This window comes from Periplaneta americana, chromosome 16, assembly GCF_040183065.1.
Source record: "Periplaneta americana isolate PAMFEO1 chromosome 16, P.americana_PAMFEO1_priV1, whole genome shotgun sequence".
NCBI lineage: Eukaryota > Metazoa > Arthropoda > Insecta > Blattodea > Blattidae > Periplaneta > Periplaneta americana.
This window is the reverse complement of record NC_091132.1, coordinates 181,086,263-181,105,644: the sequence shown is the minus strand read 5'-3', so window position 1 is coordinate 181,105,644 and position 19,382 is coordinate 181,086,263. Positions and strand designations below refer to the sequence as shown.

General features: G+C 34.1%; 1 protein-coding gene across 1 annotated transcript; it reads right to left on the bottom strand.

Annotated features, from left to right (window-relative positions):
• Nucleotides 1-2,451: 2,451 nt before the first annotated feature.
• LOC138692157 (zinc finger protein ZFP2-like) lies at nucleotides 2,452-14,057 on the bottom strand. Its single transcript, XM_069815191.1, has 5 exons — nucleotides 13,970-14,057; nucleotides 12,383-12,483; nucleotides 8,669-8,809; nucleotides 7,491-7,573; nucleotides 2,452-4,611 (listed from the first exon to the last, which is right to left on the bottom strand). The coding sequence occupies exons 2-5, from the start codon at nucleotides 12,476-12,478 to the stop codon at nucleotides 3,333-3,335; spliced, it is 1,599 nt and encodes a 532-aa protein (XP_069671292.1). The 5' UTR covers nucleotides 12,479-12,483; nucleotides 13,970-14,057; the 3' UTR covers nucleotides 2,452-3,332.
• Nucleotides 14,058-19,382: the final 5,325 nt, after the last annotated feature.

Below are 19,382 nucleotides of genomic sequence, written 5' to 3'. Positions count from 1 at the left end.
AAGCGGGGGGGGGGGGAATAAAAGAGGAATAGAAGAAGAAATAAATAGATAGAAAGATAAAGACAGAAATAAGGCAGAGACGAACAGTAATGAAAGGTCAGAACTTGCGACACTTGAGAATTTAGCAGAGATATTTGATATGTGTAAAAAAAATTGGGGATATGATCAAAAAGTGCAGGTAAAGTGAAACTGGAAAAGATCGAGAAGTATAGGGGAGAGAGAAAGTGTATAACCAGATGTGTAGAATAAAATATAAGTATTTTAGGAAGTGAGAATAGTGACAAAGGATTAGGTGTAAGCGGAATAGTGAGAAAGTGAAAGAGAGTGCAAATAGGAATGAGTGAAAATAGTGAGAAAGGGTTAAGAGATGTGAACAAGTGACAGCATAAAATTAGTACTAACATTTGAACGTTGGAAGAGTAAATGATTAATAAATGCCAAAGAACAAATAGAACAAATAATTCAATATGATAATTTATAGAGAAAAATTGAATTTGAGATTTTAGTGAATAGTAGTTAGAAGAAAAAGGGGGTGTGAAAGGAGTATACAACATTACATATATTAGGATTAATGAACAAATAGAGAATAGCAATTGAAATATAGGAGAAATACTGAAGGGGAGATTGACCAAGTAACAAAAAAGGTACATAGTGTAATTGGGAGTATTTGTGTAGACGTGTACTGCAAATAATGTGTTATTGTAATAATATGTTAATGGTGGCACCGGATACAGAAATGTGAGGTACACCATTACATGTAAAGAAGTGCTGTGAAGAAATATATATCATATCATATCATATCATATCATATCATATCATATCATATCATATCATATATATAGTCCACACCTGTGGAGTAACGGTTAGCGCGTCTAGCCGCGAAACCAGGTGGCCCTGGTTCGATTCCGAGGTTTTCCCTCAATCCAATATGAGCAAATGCTGGGCACCTTTCGGTGCTGGACCCCGGACTCAGTTCGCTGGCATTATCGCTGGCTGTTGATAAACCTACTAAAATATAAATATATATATATATATATATATATATATATATATATGTATTTCTATTTTAGTAGGTTATGTTACGACGCTATATATATATATATATATATATATATATTATATATATATATATATATATATATATATATATATATATATATATATATATATAGAACCTAAATGTCTCACATCTGCTGGTCTAGAGCATAGCATAAATTTTGGCCCTCGGTTGTACAATGCTTTAACTAAATTACACCCAGAATTTCTAACATGTAACCCACTAACATATAACAAGAAAATTAGAAACGTGTTAATATCTTCAATTTGATTAAATAAATTTATAGCCTATGTGTATGAATTAATCAACCTATATTATATTTGTATTCTATAATTTTGAAATATATATTAGTCCTACCTTTCACGTGCGATGTTATTCTTCTATAGTGTTAATATTATATTATATAATTCCATTGCCGCTGTAATTATATTTCAGTTCCTATTTTATTTTACTTATTTATTTATATTATTATTTTTTATTTTAATATTATATCTGAACTGCGACCGAGCACGAGCGCTGCTCATTCGATCTCAAATTTTGTTAATACTACTGTATCTTCTTTTATATTGCTTGTATTATTTTATGTGTATTTCTCTTTGTTTGTTTTGTAATAATATTTCTTTATTCTGTATATTTGAAATAAATAATATATATATATATATATATATATATATATATATATATATATATATATATATATATATATATAATTTTCTTGCTCTAACTTGTATTATAAGTTGAAATTGTTATTATAAAGCCAACAGAAAAATACCAATATCTTTTCATAATATCTTACACGTATAACTATTTTTCCAAAGAAAGTTGGTAACACTTAATTTTAAATTATTCTACGCAAAGTTAAAACCTAAGTCTTTTCAGTGACACATATTATGTATAAAATTCTGTCCACGGTGGATATTTAGAGACTTCCATAAGTAATTTATTATAAAGCATACATGCGAACGAAGGACAGATGGAGAATACATGTCCGAAAACGAAACATAATAGTAATGATAATAATAAAGTGTAAGTCTAAATACAAATTGTAAGGACACTTTATTAATTTATTATTCTCATTTATGGGAAGGAAAAAACCCTTTTGATGTTACTATGTTCTGATTCTCGTGCAGAAGCCATTGCCTTGAATGCATTTATTACACTCCTACTAAACAATAAAAGTAACAAATCACAATGTGTACATTGCATATATATATAGGCTAGAACTGTTTAAATGTGCAGCACAAGGTTTCCTAATTCTGATATAGAATCGACACGATCCACCGAAAACATGGACAAAATCTATTGTAATTCAAATACATAAGAAAGGAAAACTAAATAATTGTGACACAAAAACATAAGCCCTTTGATCACGGTATGTGACTAGTTCAAGGAAATGGGACCAAAAGTCGGATTTTTCACTTTTTTCCTTTTTATGGTTCCAAAAAGAGGATGAAATACTGAGTATTAAAAAGAAAATCATGGTTCAAGGTGCTATGGTTTTTAATATATTACTTATTGAATGTTGATATTATATTATGCAGTTTTCGAGAAGAATACAATTAAAGTTTTCGTTTGTTTTCTTAGCAATTATAAGAAAAATTTAGATATTTAGGGAGCACTGTGTAAAACTACATCCAAGTTTAGTATATAAAAAAAAAACCTACGGATAGCACAAAATATCAAAACATAGAAATGCAGTTTTTACACCGTAAATTCGTCATTTTGTTCTTCTGTAAAATTTCCTTTTACGATTTTAGGTCACTTTTCGCGCAACGGGTCACATATATAATTTTTTTGCGAACATAATAAAAACTAGGATATACGGTTACTACGAAAATATTTAGGATAAAGTGTTTAACATAGATGAATAATAATTTGCACTGGAATAGGTATAAAACAACTTCTTTTTAACTCATTCTTACAAGCGAAATATATTGAAGACAATCATTGCAATTAAAAGATATTTCGTCTGTGTGAAGGAACTTAAATGTTTACATATCCTGATCCCGCATAATTCCTACCATATACATCCCATTACAATATTTTCTCGCATCAATGCGGGCGGTAGTCAATCCTCACCTGGCTAGAATTTGAAGAACAGTTTCCGCGGACATAGCACTTGAATGCCTACAGCCTGCGTGACGGCGTACATGTTCACTAAAGTCTCCACGTTGTACAATATTTTTTACACAATTCGCATTTAAGTGGCCTTCTGCATGTGTAGCATAAATACGTGAGCTGCCGAAAATGAAAAACACCTTTCAAAAACATCGCATTACAATAGCTTTTCGGCAATGTGTATGCGTGCATGTCTTTTTAAGTATCTCATTACAGAGAAACATTTACCACACGCCTCACATCTAAATTGCCTTTCGTCACTGTGTATCAGTGCATGTGACTTTAAAACAGTTGCATCTAAAAAATACAATCCACATACTTCGCATTTGTGTGATTTTTCGCCAGTGTGAATACGTGAATGTCGATTCAATTGTCCCAATTGTGAAAAACGCTTTCCACAAATCTCGCATTTGAATGGCTTTTCGCCTGTGTGAATGCGTTCATGTGTTTTTAAATACACCGAATATGAGAAACACTTTCCACAAAAATTGCATTTGAATGGCCTTTCGCCTGTGTGAATGCGAGCATGTGTGTTTAAATATTTTGAACTTGAAAAACATTTTCCACACACATCGCATTTATATGCGCCTTCGTCTGAGTGTATGCGAGAATGTTTATTTAAATTGGTTGAACTTGAGAAACTTTTTCCACAGGCATCACATTTGAATGGTCTTTCGCCTGTGTGATTGCGTGCATGTGTGTTTAAAATTTCCAAACTTGTAAAATAGATCCCACAAACCTCGCATTTGAATGGTTTTTCACGAGTGTGAATGTGCCCATGTCGCTTTAAATGTCCTAATTGTGAGAAAAACTTCCCGCACTCCTCACATTTGTATGGCTTTTCACCTTTGTGTATGTTTATATGTACGTTTAAATTCGTCGAAGTCGAAAAACACTTCCCGCACTTCTCGCATTTAAATGGGCGTTCGCCTGTGTGAATGCGAGCATGTGCGCCCAAATTTCCCGCACTCGTGAAACATTTTCCACACACCTCGCATTTGTATGGCCTTTCGCCTGTGTGTATACGTGCATGTATGTTTAAATTCGTCGTTACTGCGAAACTCTTTCCACATACCCCGCATTTCAATGGCCTTTCACCTGTATGAATCATTACATGTCGTTTTAAATTAACCGATTGCGAGAAACACTTTCCACACACCTCACATTTGAACGGCCTTCTGTTAGTGTGTATGTGTGAATGTAAGTTTAAATCATATGATCTTCTGAAACACTTTCCACACACATCGCATTTGAGTGACTTTTTTATGTTGTCCATATGAGAATGGAGTTGCTGTGTTACAAGATCGTCGTTGCTTATATTAGAATTGAAGGAATTAAGGCTTTCGTCGCCGTTTGAACACTGACTCAATTTGTTTTTTCCTCGTTCAAAGCTGGCGTGTTCTCGAGTCACACTCTTCTCAACATTAAGGACAAGTCTGAAATTAAGTAAAAAATTTATCGGTGTTCCCTATAATCATCGTGGTGAGATAAAAATTCATCAATCATTACATTAGAACACACACAGACATTCGTAATCACAAACCAAAAACTAATACATTTTTCGTTGCTGTCTTGCGTTTTAGACATTTTATTAGGGATATTTCGCGCGGTGATTAAAAAAATGGCATTGGATGGACTATATCAGCTCTGATTTCTTATATAACAATTATTAAATAAAATACATGCCTCAAATTTCGGCCCGAGAGTGTATAATAAATTCATTAAAAACATTCCAAATTAGCAACTTCCAATAATAAATTATTCAATTATTTCAACTGATTTTAAACAATGATCAGTATTCTATTTTATATATATATATATATATATAGTTCCACTTTTCTTATTTTTCATTTTTCTTTTACATTAAATTAAAAAAAAAAAAACAAAAATATTTTTCTAAGTTAGGAATCTTTCCGTCTTTCAAAATTCAATAAATTGATTAAAACTAAAGTATTATTTATGTATATAATAATTATTACTCCATTATATTATTGCATAATATTTTACATTTATTTTACAATTGTATTTAATATTTTTCGTTTCGTTTTATTGTTTGAACTTTCTAATTAACCGAATCTTCTATGTTTTATCTTATATACTATCACTGTATTTCTTTCATTATTATTTTGATATTCATCACTTTACTTTTGCTTACATATATTTGATAACATAACATAACATAACATAACATAACATAACATAACATAACATAACATAGCATAGCATAGCATAGCATAACATAACATAACATAACATAACATAACATAACATAACATAACATAACATAACATAATATATACTAATAATAAATATGTAGGCAAAATTTTCTGGTAATTTTCGCTTTTCCAAATTTAACTGGTGTTAACATATATAATTATTCATCCTGAGACCGAAAATCGCTTTTTTGACATTTTTGTTTGTATGTCTGTCTGTCTGTCTGTCTGGATGTTTGTTACCTTTTCACGCGATAATGGCTGAACGAATTTCGATGAAAATTGAAATATAAAAATAAGTTCTTTATAATTTAGATTTTAAGCTATATGGCATTCAAAATACTTCATTTAACAGAGCCTGAATTAAATCGAAATATGTCACTTATTATTGTGAAAAATGTTACATAACAAAAGTTCATTTAAAAATGATTTCCGATAATTATTATTCTATGCAAAATTTGGTAGGTCTGATAGACTTTTAAAATAACAATACAATACGTTTTCACCGCCACCTCAGATTGTAGCGTTGTTGTTCCTGCAGTAATTCCCATGTGCAAAATATAAAATTTTTGAGTAGGAAGAAAAAACAAATTTATTTATGCCATGGCAATGGTACATAGGAGATCGTGAATTTTTACATTTTCGAAAGAACGAAATATAATTACATATCACTGTTTATGCTGTATCACTATTTAAGTTATTTGAAGGTTTCAGAATCATAGTGGGCCAAGCTCCATTTACTGAAGACGTAGAAAACAAGGGTTAAAATTAAGTTATTACCATAATTCAATGGAACCATATAGCAAGTAATATAAAGTTTACACATTAAAACTAAATGATATGTCAATCTTCATTAAACTATGGTTGCATGTAATAACAAATAAGAAACATGTTAAAGGAATTATTGTCATTGGACCAAATGAATGCTCTCTGGACCAAAATGATCGCAATTTAATTATTTAAATACAATTTCAATTAAGTAACATATTAAACGATTTATCCTGCTAACAAACACGAATGTTCCCTGGATCAAACGTCTTATTTTAATTACGTAATTACTTCATATTTATTTCTAACAGGTGCAGCGGAGCGCATGGGTACAGCTAGTTTCTTAAACGCGAGTCACACGGGGATAGTTTACAGGAGTCAAGTGCATGAAGCCTCTAAACTTGATGCTATATTTGTGATCACACGAAGACATTAAACTTGAAACCATGCTTGAAAAAAAGCGCGCGCTGAACGTATGCAGGCATTATGAACGCCCTGCAATCTTTGGGCTAAGTTAGAATTTAAATCTGTTAGTAGAATGTCGCAATAGTCGAAATGTGATAGCACCAATGTTTGTATGAGAATTCTTTTTAATTGAAAGGGTACAAAATTTTTCAGGCGATTTAATGAATGAAGGCTGGAGAAGACGGTCTTGCATGTGTGTGTGACTTGGACATTCCACTGTAAGGGCTGTAAAAAGTAATTAATCGCGTCGGCAATCTAAAGTAGCTTTTATGAAATTGAAACTCTTCTCCAAGGCGATTGGAACTTGACAATGTTCTCTGTTTTGATTCAAATCAAGATGAAGTCACTACCTAATAAAAAATGGCTATGTAAGATAAATTTCCTAGCATTTGATGAAAGAGATAAATATCTGAAAAGGGACATAACCGAATAATGCAGTTAAGTATGAGCAGAGAGACGAAAAGCTCCAGCTAGCTGCCACCGCAAAAGTAAAGCAACCTGTAAGTACAGATTAGCAATACTTGTCGCAACTTTCGAACTACGAAAAACAGCCAACTAGCACAAAGCACAGGGATGGCAGCCGCAGTAGAAATGTCGCCAATCAAGTAGTGACGTGATCGTACAGCAAAAGAGATCATGGTTCTCGAAGTATAGCAGAATAATAAAGCAGCAGAAATAGCAAGAGTTGTAGTGTGTTACTTGTAATGACAATGATAATTTAGTGAATCTTACGTCATTTGTGTACCAAGATGTATTGAGACGTTCATAAGAATTACCACACAAAATAATAGATAAAAACAGTATTATACATTGTAAGATTTAGTTCCTACGTCGCCATTAAATGAAGTTCTGAAGGAAAGGACACTCACCTCTCAGTCAGCACTTCATCCTCTTCTGAAGACACTTCTACTTTCTGTTCCTGCTGACCTGTATCCACATCCAATAAATCTTCCTGCAAAAGTGAGTAAATATTGAAGAGAGCTTTAACTGGCCATATGGGTCATTGGTTTCCTATGTCAGATACCTCACTATTCAAACATAGTGAATCCAATCTAACTTCTCGGTAAGGTTGTAATCACTTTTACACAAAATCCAATTATTCCCATGAACTGTTTGCTTCTATTCTAAGGCATGGAATCGAGTTTCAACCATGAAAATATATGCATGTTATGCATAATTAGGCTGCAAAATAGACAAACAGAATTTGCAAGAATATTTGAAGTAAATACTCGTATACAGTAAAAAAAGTTATATACTGAAACAATGTATTTCGTTGTTGAAAGTTTTAGTAGCTCAAAATGAAGACTCTCTAACACTTATCCTGTTTTTGACATACGATATTACAAAATAAAAATATTTACCACCACACTCGCATATTAATTTGCTATACAGATAGTTGCTGCGCATTCAGAAGATTCATAACCTCAAATGAAGGAATCTGGAATTTGTCGTCATTGTGCAAGCTTGTAAAACAAATGACAGACAAGAGAGGTTATGGAGATCGAAATCCATAGGAATCGCTGTAATTGACTATTTTATAACTGTAAGTCCAGAACACTACAAAAAATGTTAAAATGGTACATGCACTGTGAAACAAGTTGCGACATTATTACATTATTATTGTCATTATCATTAATATTATTTTATTGTTTTTCTGTAAAAATAAAGTGTTAACAAAGTTAGAGGACCACCAAATCCTTTGTTTGTTTTGTATAAGCCTTTGCATCTCTTTTAAACCATCACTCAATGTCTGGAACAGTAATTGCTAGAACAGTACCAGTAACAACAAAATAAAAAAATCGTAAACTTGAACTGAATCTGTTCCTAGGCACAATCATCTCATTGTATTAGAGTTAATTCTCCGTTCCCTATCACAAATATAATTGATAATTAATATTTTATTTAAAATCTAAAATGAAAACTGTCTAAGTTGTGAATGTTAAGGAAAAGTTAATAAAACAGTTAATATAGATCGACACTGTTAACACGTCTGACGTATTAAAGACACACTATTGGTATTTCTGTATACTGACAGTAAACCACTTACATCAACTTCATATTTCACCATAGGAGAGCCAATAGGCTCTAGTGAGGTGTCTTCAAACTTTATCTCTGATTTGATATCGTAACTCGGGTCCACGCATTCTGTCTTCATGTCCGTCACTTCCAACTGCGATAAATTCCCTTCCTACAGAGCAAAAACACATCGTGAATAATGTTATATTAGCTATTTTAAAGATGACTTGATGTGAAACAGCCGCCAATCTGGTTCTACGTGATAGTCATTGGCTAACGTGAATCATAATGTGTGCGCACGTGAGTAACAGAAGCAGATCTCAAATGAATGTGCTTTTTCTTTCCACATATTTAATTAAATTAAGGTCACAGTTTTACTTGTCAACAAGTAGTGACATGTACTCTATAAATATCGAGCAAGTGAGTGAAGAAAGGTTAATGATGTAGGACAGCGGTCTCAAACATAAGCTAATCAGGCAAACCTCGCTCCTTCCGAAATAATGCTGTTCGTGCCAGTGACGTCAAACATCGCATAATATGAACAGATCGACTTGGTCACTGACAGTTTTACACATTGCTTTCCGTTACAGCCCGTAGAGACATGGCTCTGTCTAAAGTGGATAGGAAAACTGAAAACTATGCGTTATGAGAAAGTTCGGAAAAAGATTGTTTACAGACAATGGAACTAATAAGGTTGAGATAAAGGAATTTCTAGACAGTCTTTAAGCACCAAATACCAGAGCTTATTTATGAGGAATGGATACATGACTTAGCTTTTCTTAGTCATTTCACTGCATCTTAGTCAAAAGCCTACAAGGGAAAGATAGCTTAATAACTGACATGTATGATAAAATCACATCTTTTATCATGAGGCTCACGTTATTGGAAGCTCAGCTGAACGTTAAAGGGTTACCTGGTTTAACAGAACAGCAACACCATAGATTCAGTGTCATTTTGAGGTTATTTTACGACGCTTTATCAACATCTTTGGTTATTTAGCGTCTGAATGGGATGAAGGTGGTAATGCCGGTGAAATGAGTCCGGGGTCCAGCACCAAAAGTTATACTTCGCACGAAAACATGACGACCTTCCCTCATCCCCTTCACCAGATAACTGCAGGCACGCGCAAGGGATAAACCCTTAGCCGAGTTGCCAATTCTTGAAGTCGTAATCTGCGAACGTTCAGCCAACTGAGCTACGCCAGTGGCTCTTTATTAGTTCTGAAGTTATGATTTTTATTGTAAAGTGCGGCATTGGCTATAATAGCTGTTAAGTGGAAAACGGCATGAGCTTTTTTTTCTTCTTCGCAAACTACATTCCTTAAAAACCCTTTTCCTGGTAATTCCGAAAGTGCTGGATAGAATCGAATGAAATTTTTTCTGCATTCTTAAACATAATGTACAAATCAGGCCAGAATATTTCCGCAAGTTTATTTGCTGTTGGCGATATCTCTTTCGCGTACTGTTCACATACTGTTCGACGAAGTAAATCACGCATAAAATCGTCCATCTTACCGAATTCTATTTTAGTTTGTTTCTTTTCCCTTTAGTTGGTGAACTGTAATTCTTAATTTCTATGGCCAATATATTTTTTACTGTAGTAATACCACGCCGCCAGTTGCGTCCGATGTTAAGTGATTAAGATTTTTACTTATCAAACTATCGCACCTTTCGATTACTCTATGGATAAAATTCCTAACATTAAACATAATTTTAACACTTCGTTTTCTTAGCTACGCTCCTCTGCAAATAAGATATTCTGTTTTCTTCGACGGTGTTATTTGTTCTTGTCGTGATGGTCCTGGATCTTCAGGTGAATCAGGAGGCCTGACTGCGGATCATCTGCTCCAACACTCATTAATCATGGCCGGAATAAATTAGACATATTGAAGCGCACAACGGTATAAAACAACACGTCGACAAATGTCTGAAAAGACACTAACGAGTGAAAGCTAAGAGGCAATGACTGCTATATTTGGCAATGCTGGGATCCATTGTATTTCAGCCAAGCGGCTAGGGGTTGAGTAGAGGATGGGGGTTTATGAGGGATTATCAATTCCAAGAAGAGTGGCCGTCATGTTTTCGAGCCAAGTATACCCAGCATTTGCTCGTATTGGGTTGAGGGAAAACTTCGGAAAAAACCTCGACCAGATAACTTGTTCCGACCGGGAATCGAACCCGGACCACCTGGTTTCGCGGCCAGACGCGCTAGCCGTTACTCCACAGGTGTTGACTTTCTTAGAATATCATTTGAGCAGAGATTCAAGGAGTTTCATCTTATAAAAGGGTTTTTGAATTGTTTACAATTCCATTTTCGGTTAAGTATAATGTGTATAGATTATGTACGGTATATATACATATATTTTTTTTCTTTTTATTCTAGTAGGTTATTATACGATGCTTTATCAACATCTCAGGTTATTTAGCGTCTGAATGGGATGAAGGTGATAATCCTGGTGAAATGAGTCCAGCATTTGTTCATATTGGGTTGAGGAAAAACCCCGGAAAAAACATCAACCAGGTAACTTGTGCCAACCGGGAATCGAACCCGGGCCAACTGGTTTCGCGGCTAGACGCGCTAACCGTTACTCCACAGATGTGGACTATATTTGTGTGTGTGTGTGTGTGTATATATATATATATATATATATATATATATATATATATATATATATATATATATCTGTGTGTGTGCTCATTTATACAATTTTGTATAGTTGATTAGCTTTGGTCATTTTTAATATTTTACACTTTTAAATTTAATGTTGACGCTCTTTAACATGAATGTTACAATGTACAAGTAAGTTATTTTATCAGTCCCAAATATGAATGAATAGAGAAGTATGGAATATATCCATTCAAAAAGCTTACTTTCATTTTCCTTACGCAGAGACCACTCACAGTGTCACATGCTACACCTTATGTACATGCCTAACGTGAAATACAATACGTTAATAACATGTTATTAATCAAAGGTGATGTGGGTGTACGTCTTATCAAAGAAGCGTTACAATCAGCGCTCTCAAGGTTACATCATTCTACGATCGGGTTCCTTCGGTTTTGCAATGACTAAAGATCCTTTGCCCAGTGCAGTTTTAACATTGGGATCGCTTATGTAGGACATCAGAAAACATCTGGCCTGAATACAAGTAGGTCTTAGAAATTATAATTCAAAACAAAATGTTATGGAGTAGAGAGCAAAATCTCTCTCACATGATATCAAAGTTTCATACAGAGGTACGAAAAAAAAACCACAGTTGAGCTGTGCAATATGGTTTTGAGAACAGTTTGAATTAATAACTATGGTTCTACCACAGTTTAGTATATAGTCACGAAGGTCAATACGTAGTAAATATGCATCCATACATAGTTGCTAACCACTGGGATCGTACTATCGCCTCATTACAGACATTGCGAAATAGTACCGGTACAGTCTATTGTTCCTAACACCCTCATAACTCAAGCTTCGTGACTGTGTATACTAGACTGTGGTTCTACATTACTCGATCAAGATGCAGGGTGAGCAGCAGTCACAGCAGCTGAACTTCGTGTGAAAATTGTTTCCCATGGGGTGATAGAACCAACGCACATTTCATAACGATAAGAACAATTCATGACCCAATTCACCACATAGCAACAATATGAAAATCTAATTTATTCCACAGAATATAAAGTGTGAAATAGATGCTTTTCTCCACTGTTCAACAAACACATAAAAAAATACACAGAAAGATTTTTCAGCTTACCTCTGATGAAGCCTTATTCTCTTCCATTCTGTTTGTGATATCATTTGGTACTAAGCCCAAAGGATCATCCTCAGGCTCCATCTTGATCAAATCCATCACAACTGAAAGAAGAGGTTATGTAACTGACAATTATTACGGCATTTGAACTGCTGAGAAACACTTAACTGCAACGATCAAATTCTCATCGTACTTTCTCGTACACATTTTCATACAACAACGATCAAATTCCCATCGTACTTCCTCGTACACATTTTCATACAACAAGTGTTTTATAAAATTATTAATATAACTCGTAGATTTCAGCTGTAGACCCACTACGAAACAACAATGTCCGATATTTTTTTTTACAAGAATAAAAGGTAATTTATTATATAGGTGTACCTTTTACGTAAGAAATAACTTCAACGTCGGTTGAGCTGTGCAATACGGTTTCGGGACAGGATTGAATTAATAACTGTCATTAGAGAGGCTGATATTTATCCATTTGTAGCACAGTTTAGTATATAAAGTTGCGAAGCTCAATACTTAATAAATATGCAAACATAGATAGTTGCTGACTACCAGGATCGTTATTATCGCCTCAGCATAGACACTTTCCCGAGCAGACGATAATGTATGTTCGGGATTTCTATTTCAATGTATGGAGCTCAGTGAAATATTATATTATAACTTTATTGCATATCATTACTTACTTACTTACTGGCTTTTAAGGAACCCGGAGGTTCATTGCCGCCCTCACATAAGCCCGCCATTGATCCCTATCCTGAGCGAGATTAATCCAGTCCCTACCATCATATCCCACCTCCCTCATATCCATTTTAATATTATCCTCCCATCTACGTCTCGGCCTCCCCAAAAGTCTTTTCCCCTCTGGCCTCCCAACTAACACTCTATATGCATTTCAAGATTCGCCCATACGTGCTACATGCCCTGCCCATGTCAAACGTCTGGATTTAATGTTCCTAATTATGTCAGGTGAAGGATGCAATGCGTGCAGCTCTGCGTTGTACATATCATTACTAAGTTTTATTTAGTGTAATGTATCCATAAGTTCCGTTTACTTCTTACTGCATAATTTGGTGCAGAAATAATTACAAAACTGTGTTATTTTATTGTGAAGAGAATTTTACATGTTAACATAATCTATTCGCATCAACATTTTTGGTTTAGAATGGAAGCTATTTTGAGGTTTAATAAAAACGAATTTGTTGTGATTTTAATTTAGCACATCTACCTTCCTTAATTGTAGATAGAAAATTTACCATACCACTCCTATGAAATTAGTGTACGTACAATTGTGTTACTTCGTCTCTTAGGAGGTAGATAGGCCTAAATACAATAATTCACTACGTACTCAATTGTAGTAATAAAATACAGACAAACTGAATGTGCGGCGTATCATACATGATATTAAGCTTAATTAGGCCTATAATGTATAAATGCGAATATTGACGTAATGGTACCTAGTAAACATAACCTATAGTAGTGCCTTGTTGGGATCACTTGTGACGTTCAGACCTGTCTTCAGACAGTTGACTAAACAACAAAGAACACGATGATTAAAGCGAGGTAGAAATTGCAACCTACCTTATAAACAATATTAACACTTCCACCAAACTGGTATCAAACCAAAACTTTCATTCACCTACAAAACGGCAACGCACAAGGATCAAACGGGCCATGACAGATGGGCTATAATGCTGGAGTAGCCTAATGGGGTTATGATTCACATAAAAGTTACCAATTGATTATTTATGTCACCAGTGGCGGTTCATGGATATTAAATTAAGGGGGGGCTGCATACAAAAATAAACCAAGCAACTTACTTTATTTAAAGATTAGTTCCATGCGCCTTATCTTGTAAGTTGTGTTTAAATGAGACAGGCTCATATTAGTAGATTTACTGGCATTTAAAAGAATCCTGCGGACAAAATTCCGGCACACCGACGACGCTGATATAACCCCTGCTGTTGCGAGTGTCGTTAAATAAACCATAATTTAATTTTTATATGCAGATTTGAACCTTAGAAATATCTAACTGGCGATGTTGTAGTTGGTTGTATAATATATCTACATGATACATCAATAAATGAAAAAAAAAATAATAACTGAGCCAGAAATTGAATTCAGGATATTCAAGAGTACGCACCAGGGCGCTTGCCTCATTTATTGTGATGTTGTTAGATGTTTCAGATTCCATTATGGTTTGAAAACATTCTAGCAATGGCTCCTTCTTCTCTTGAACAACATTTACTGTTCTTATTGTAAATCCATCTTGTTGCCCAGCTGATGGAATTGTATTTGAAACACATTAATCTAATACAGACTGTACGGAGACCGAGAGCAGAAAGCAGGGATGCAGGATACATTAGCAAAAAAATATGCGAGCCTTTGTATTTTGTTTAGCGTCTCTTTCCATTATGAGATTCAACTGATGGGCACTTAATTTCACATTTCTCCTGAATTGTTAAGGTACTGAACTGAATAGACTGTAAATATTGTACAGAATTAAACATTGTCGCACTTGTTATACTCACAACATTAAAGAAAATGTGTTTAAAACTGCGCGCTACTGATAAACTGCTGCAAATTTTGCAGCGCCTGGAAACTCTGGATTCACGGCAAGGGGCAGCAGGAGGAGGGGTAAAACTAACGCGCAAAGCATCCGAGACGAGACTGGCAGCTCCAGGGAAGGAAGTGGCTTCACCCTATAGTCCTTGTCTCTGGTTTCGCTCTGGCAGCACCAGGGGAGGAAGTGACTTCACTAACGATTGCGTGCATGTCATTGAGAGCGAAATTAAAAAAAAAAAAAAAATTCGAGCCGCTAAATAGAGACTGTATAATAAATGTTTTTCACAATATAAAACGAGACAAGAGTCACAAATGTCTGGGGGTGCTGCAGCTCTGCAGCCCCTCTTCGAAAGCCGCCCCTGTATGTTGCACTTTAGCTACTAAATTGTTCGTTAGTCTACTTGTAAATTTCGCGTCTAGTGAGACTTTTGTGCTCGTATAATTCGCAATAAGGAGAAATGGTTCATTTGGTAAGAGTTAAAATCAGTCGTTCATAAAACCTCACAATAACAAAGTTCAACAATATACGACACTAGTATTCCAAGTTAAATTCTCTACTGCAGCTGCAAGAGTTACTGACATTTTGGCACACAAACCGCTACCACTGGTCACGAAGACTTTAAAATTTCTTTACAATATTATTTTGTAACTTTGCAATTTTACTGGTTTATTTTACAAGGCTTTACCAACAGTCTAGCGTCTGAGTAAAATGCAGGTAACCATGCCAGCGCAGCGCCGGAAGTTACGCAGAATTTGCTTCAGATGGGTAGAGGGGGGAAAAAACGGAGAAAAATCTCAATCATTAACTTGTTTGAATCAAGACCCACGGGTTTCATGTTCCATACTACCATACTAACCATTACTCCATAGTTTGTCAGCTATTTCCATGCAGTCATTTGGGGTAACTCTGTACCGGTCAGTGTAACTCTGTACTAGTCCCCAATCTGACTAAAGATTTAATATCATATTCCTTAGTGTAATATCTATGTACTCAGGCCATCTCTATAAACTAGAATCCCTATGCCTTGCTTTATATTAAATGTATTTATTTATTTAATCCACTCAACAATGTAATTACAGAGTAGAGAAAAGTGAAAATAACAGTAGTAATACATAAAATAATGGTAATTTAAACTTAAATTTAAACAATTACAATCCAATATTACTCAACAAAAGATATCATGCAATTATTATATGTAAATCTCTGTAAACAAAAACAAAACTATTTAAAGTAGGCCTATAAAGAAAACTTATATTATATTAAAGTAATAGAGCAAGTGAGTATTATTATTATTATTATTATTATTATTATTATTATTATTATTATTATGTCCCGGTCCCTGAAGAATAATAAATTAAGGTTGCACGAGGTTAAATATTGCATTCTGTTTATAGCAGCTAGTTTATGAACGAATTTCAACTTTATATTGTGAGTATATAATTTTGTCATACCGTTAAGATTATTGCAAGTATTAATACTTATTCTCTCCTCTTTAAAATACAATAATAACCACGTGACATACATAGCCCTGTCTTGTAAATTAGGAAATTAATCGGACTGTGCTGTTTTGATCCCGATTTCAGGGATATTTGTACCACTACAAAGTTTGCCTTATAGCACTGACTCTATTACAAACCGTTAAATATGATTGTAAAAAAAAATATTAAATACCTTGAGACAATACATAACATTAATATCAAATGTAAGTACTAGATCTACTACAGACACACTTTAAATTTATACTGAAGGATTAATTTTTTTTCTAAGTCCCGCACAGCTGTCTTATTAATGAATTTTTTTTTACCTTCTGAATTTAACCACCGTTTCAATTTGTATATACACGTCTTGGATTTTCATAATGCGTCGAAATATTTTACAATGAAATGCTAGATCAGGCTCTGGATGATATAATGATTGGTAAACTTGATCAACGATTATTATTCACGTGTGTAGACTAACTGTAGTAACTTTCGAGGAACATCAATTCTGTTGACATCGTACAAAATTGTGTCCAGTATTCTTTTGAGAAGATTAACTCCATATGTAGATGAAATTATTGGGGATCATCAGTGTGGTTTTAGGTGTAATAGATCAATTATTGATCAGATATTTTGTATTCGACAGATAATCGAGTAAAACTGGCAGTATAAGGGTACAGTGCATCAGTTATTCATAGATTTCAAAAAGGCATATGCCTTGGTTAAGAGAGAAGTTTTATATGATATTCTTATTGAATTTGGTATTCCCAAGAAACTAGTTCGATTAATTAAAATGTGTCTCAGTGAAACATACAGCAGAGTCTGTATAGGTCAGTTTCTGTCAGATGCGTTTCCAATTCACTGTGGGCTAAAGCAAGCAGATGCACTATCACCTTAACTTTTTAACTTTGCTCTAGAGTATGACATTAGGAAATTCCAGGATAACAAAGAGGGTTTGGAATTGAACGGGTTACATCAGCTGATTGTCTATGCGGATGACGTGAATATTTTAGGAGAAAATCCGCAAACTATTAGGGAAAATACCAGAATTTTACTCAAAGCAAGTAAAGAAATAGGTTTGGAAGTAAATCCAGAAGAGACAAAGTATATGGTTATGTCTTGTGACGACAATATTGTATGAAATGGAAATATGAAAATTGGAAATTTATCCTTTCAAGTGGTGGAAAAATTCGAATATCTGGGAGCAACAATAACAAATTTGGAGAAAATTTAACACAGAATATATATGGGAAATGCCTGTTATTCGGTTGAGAAGCTTTTATCATCCAGTCTGTTGTCAAAAAATCTGTGAGTTAGAATTTATAAAATAGTTATATTACCGGTTGTTCTTTGTGGTTGTGAAACTTGGAACATAGATTAAGGGTGTTTGAGAATAAGGTGCTTCGGAAAATATTTGGGGCTAAGAGGGATGAAGTTACAGGAGAATTGAGAAAGTTACACAACACAGAACTGTACGCATTGTATTCTACACCTGACATAATTAGGAACATTAAATCCAGTCGTTTGAGATGGGCAGGGCATGTAGCACGTATGGGCGAATCCAGAAATACATATAGAGTGTTAGTTGGAAGGCAAGAGGAAAAAGGACCCTTGGGGAGGCCGAGACGTAGTTGGGAATATATTAAAATGGATTTGAGGGAGGTGGGGTATGATGATAGAGACTGGATTAATCTTGTACAGGATAGGGACCAATGGCGGGCTTATGTGAGGGCGGCAATGGGCCTCCTTGTTCCTTAAAAGTCAGTAAGTAAGTAAGTGAATTTCAAATCCTTTATAGCTTTTAGTATAGAGATTTTTTAAATTTCCTCATTTGGATATTGAATAAACAGTGAATATCCAAGAGGTTAAGAGAACTATAAATTTAAAATAAAAATCTATTACTGTAGTTATGTCTGCTATGCAAGTGTCTTAGAATCGCAATGGGCACACTAGCTTAATAATTTACAGTTTCTTAACTCAGAAGACATAATGGACTCATTGATTCTGAGATGAATGCATATAACATGAATTTTCCTCTAAGCACCTCAGCAACTTGATACTAATAATCAGGGACGACGTCAGGATTTATAATCTATGGGGCAGAAGTGGGGCGAGACATTAGCTTGGGGAAGTGGCTGTGCTAAATGATTTTATTAATTGTTATGTGTAGACTGATTTCAAATTTCAAATATTTTGGCCTGAAATTCTGTGTATATACTTTCCAGACCCTCATAAATAAAACTTACTATACAATTTTTATTTTTATTTTACTAAAAAATAATTTAAAATATTTTATGCACTAAAGTGTAAAAATAGAAAAAAATTCAACTCTAGCATAAAGAAAAAATAATATTAAAAGAACTATGAATGTTAGGTATAATCGTGAGAGTAAGTTTTGTTAAGAACACTTAAAAAAAAAAAAGTCATGCTTGTAATACAAAATCTGTAGGAAGAGTAGCATCTTCAGCAATGCAAAATTTACAGAAAATGGAAGTAGAGAAAATTGACTTCAAGGTTTAGGATGATAATAATGAGCCCGATCTCTATCTTTTTTTTATTTTCTAGGCTTTTTGAAATATATAGGCCTAGCTTATTATATGCAGAACTTACCCTTATATAAACTACCACGCTGTGCACACCTAACCTGCACTAGTAAACAAAGATGGCTGAAAAAAACTATGTAAACTAATGAAAACAATATACTAGATAACTATTATTTACAAGTCACTATAGACTGTAGACACTATTATAACATCAAGAGCTCTAAATTAGGAAAGCTACAAGTAGTCCAACTAGAATCATCCGAATTCTTAAAGACAGGGGAACTTGAAAACAACATTAACAAAAACGATGTATATGGAAAACCTGTAAAAATTTTAGATGTATCTGTTTTCTCATTCAATTCACAGTTTCAATATGAAAAAATTATCAAATTACCAGGAAACAATTG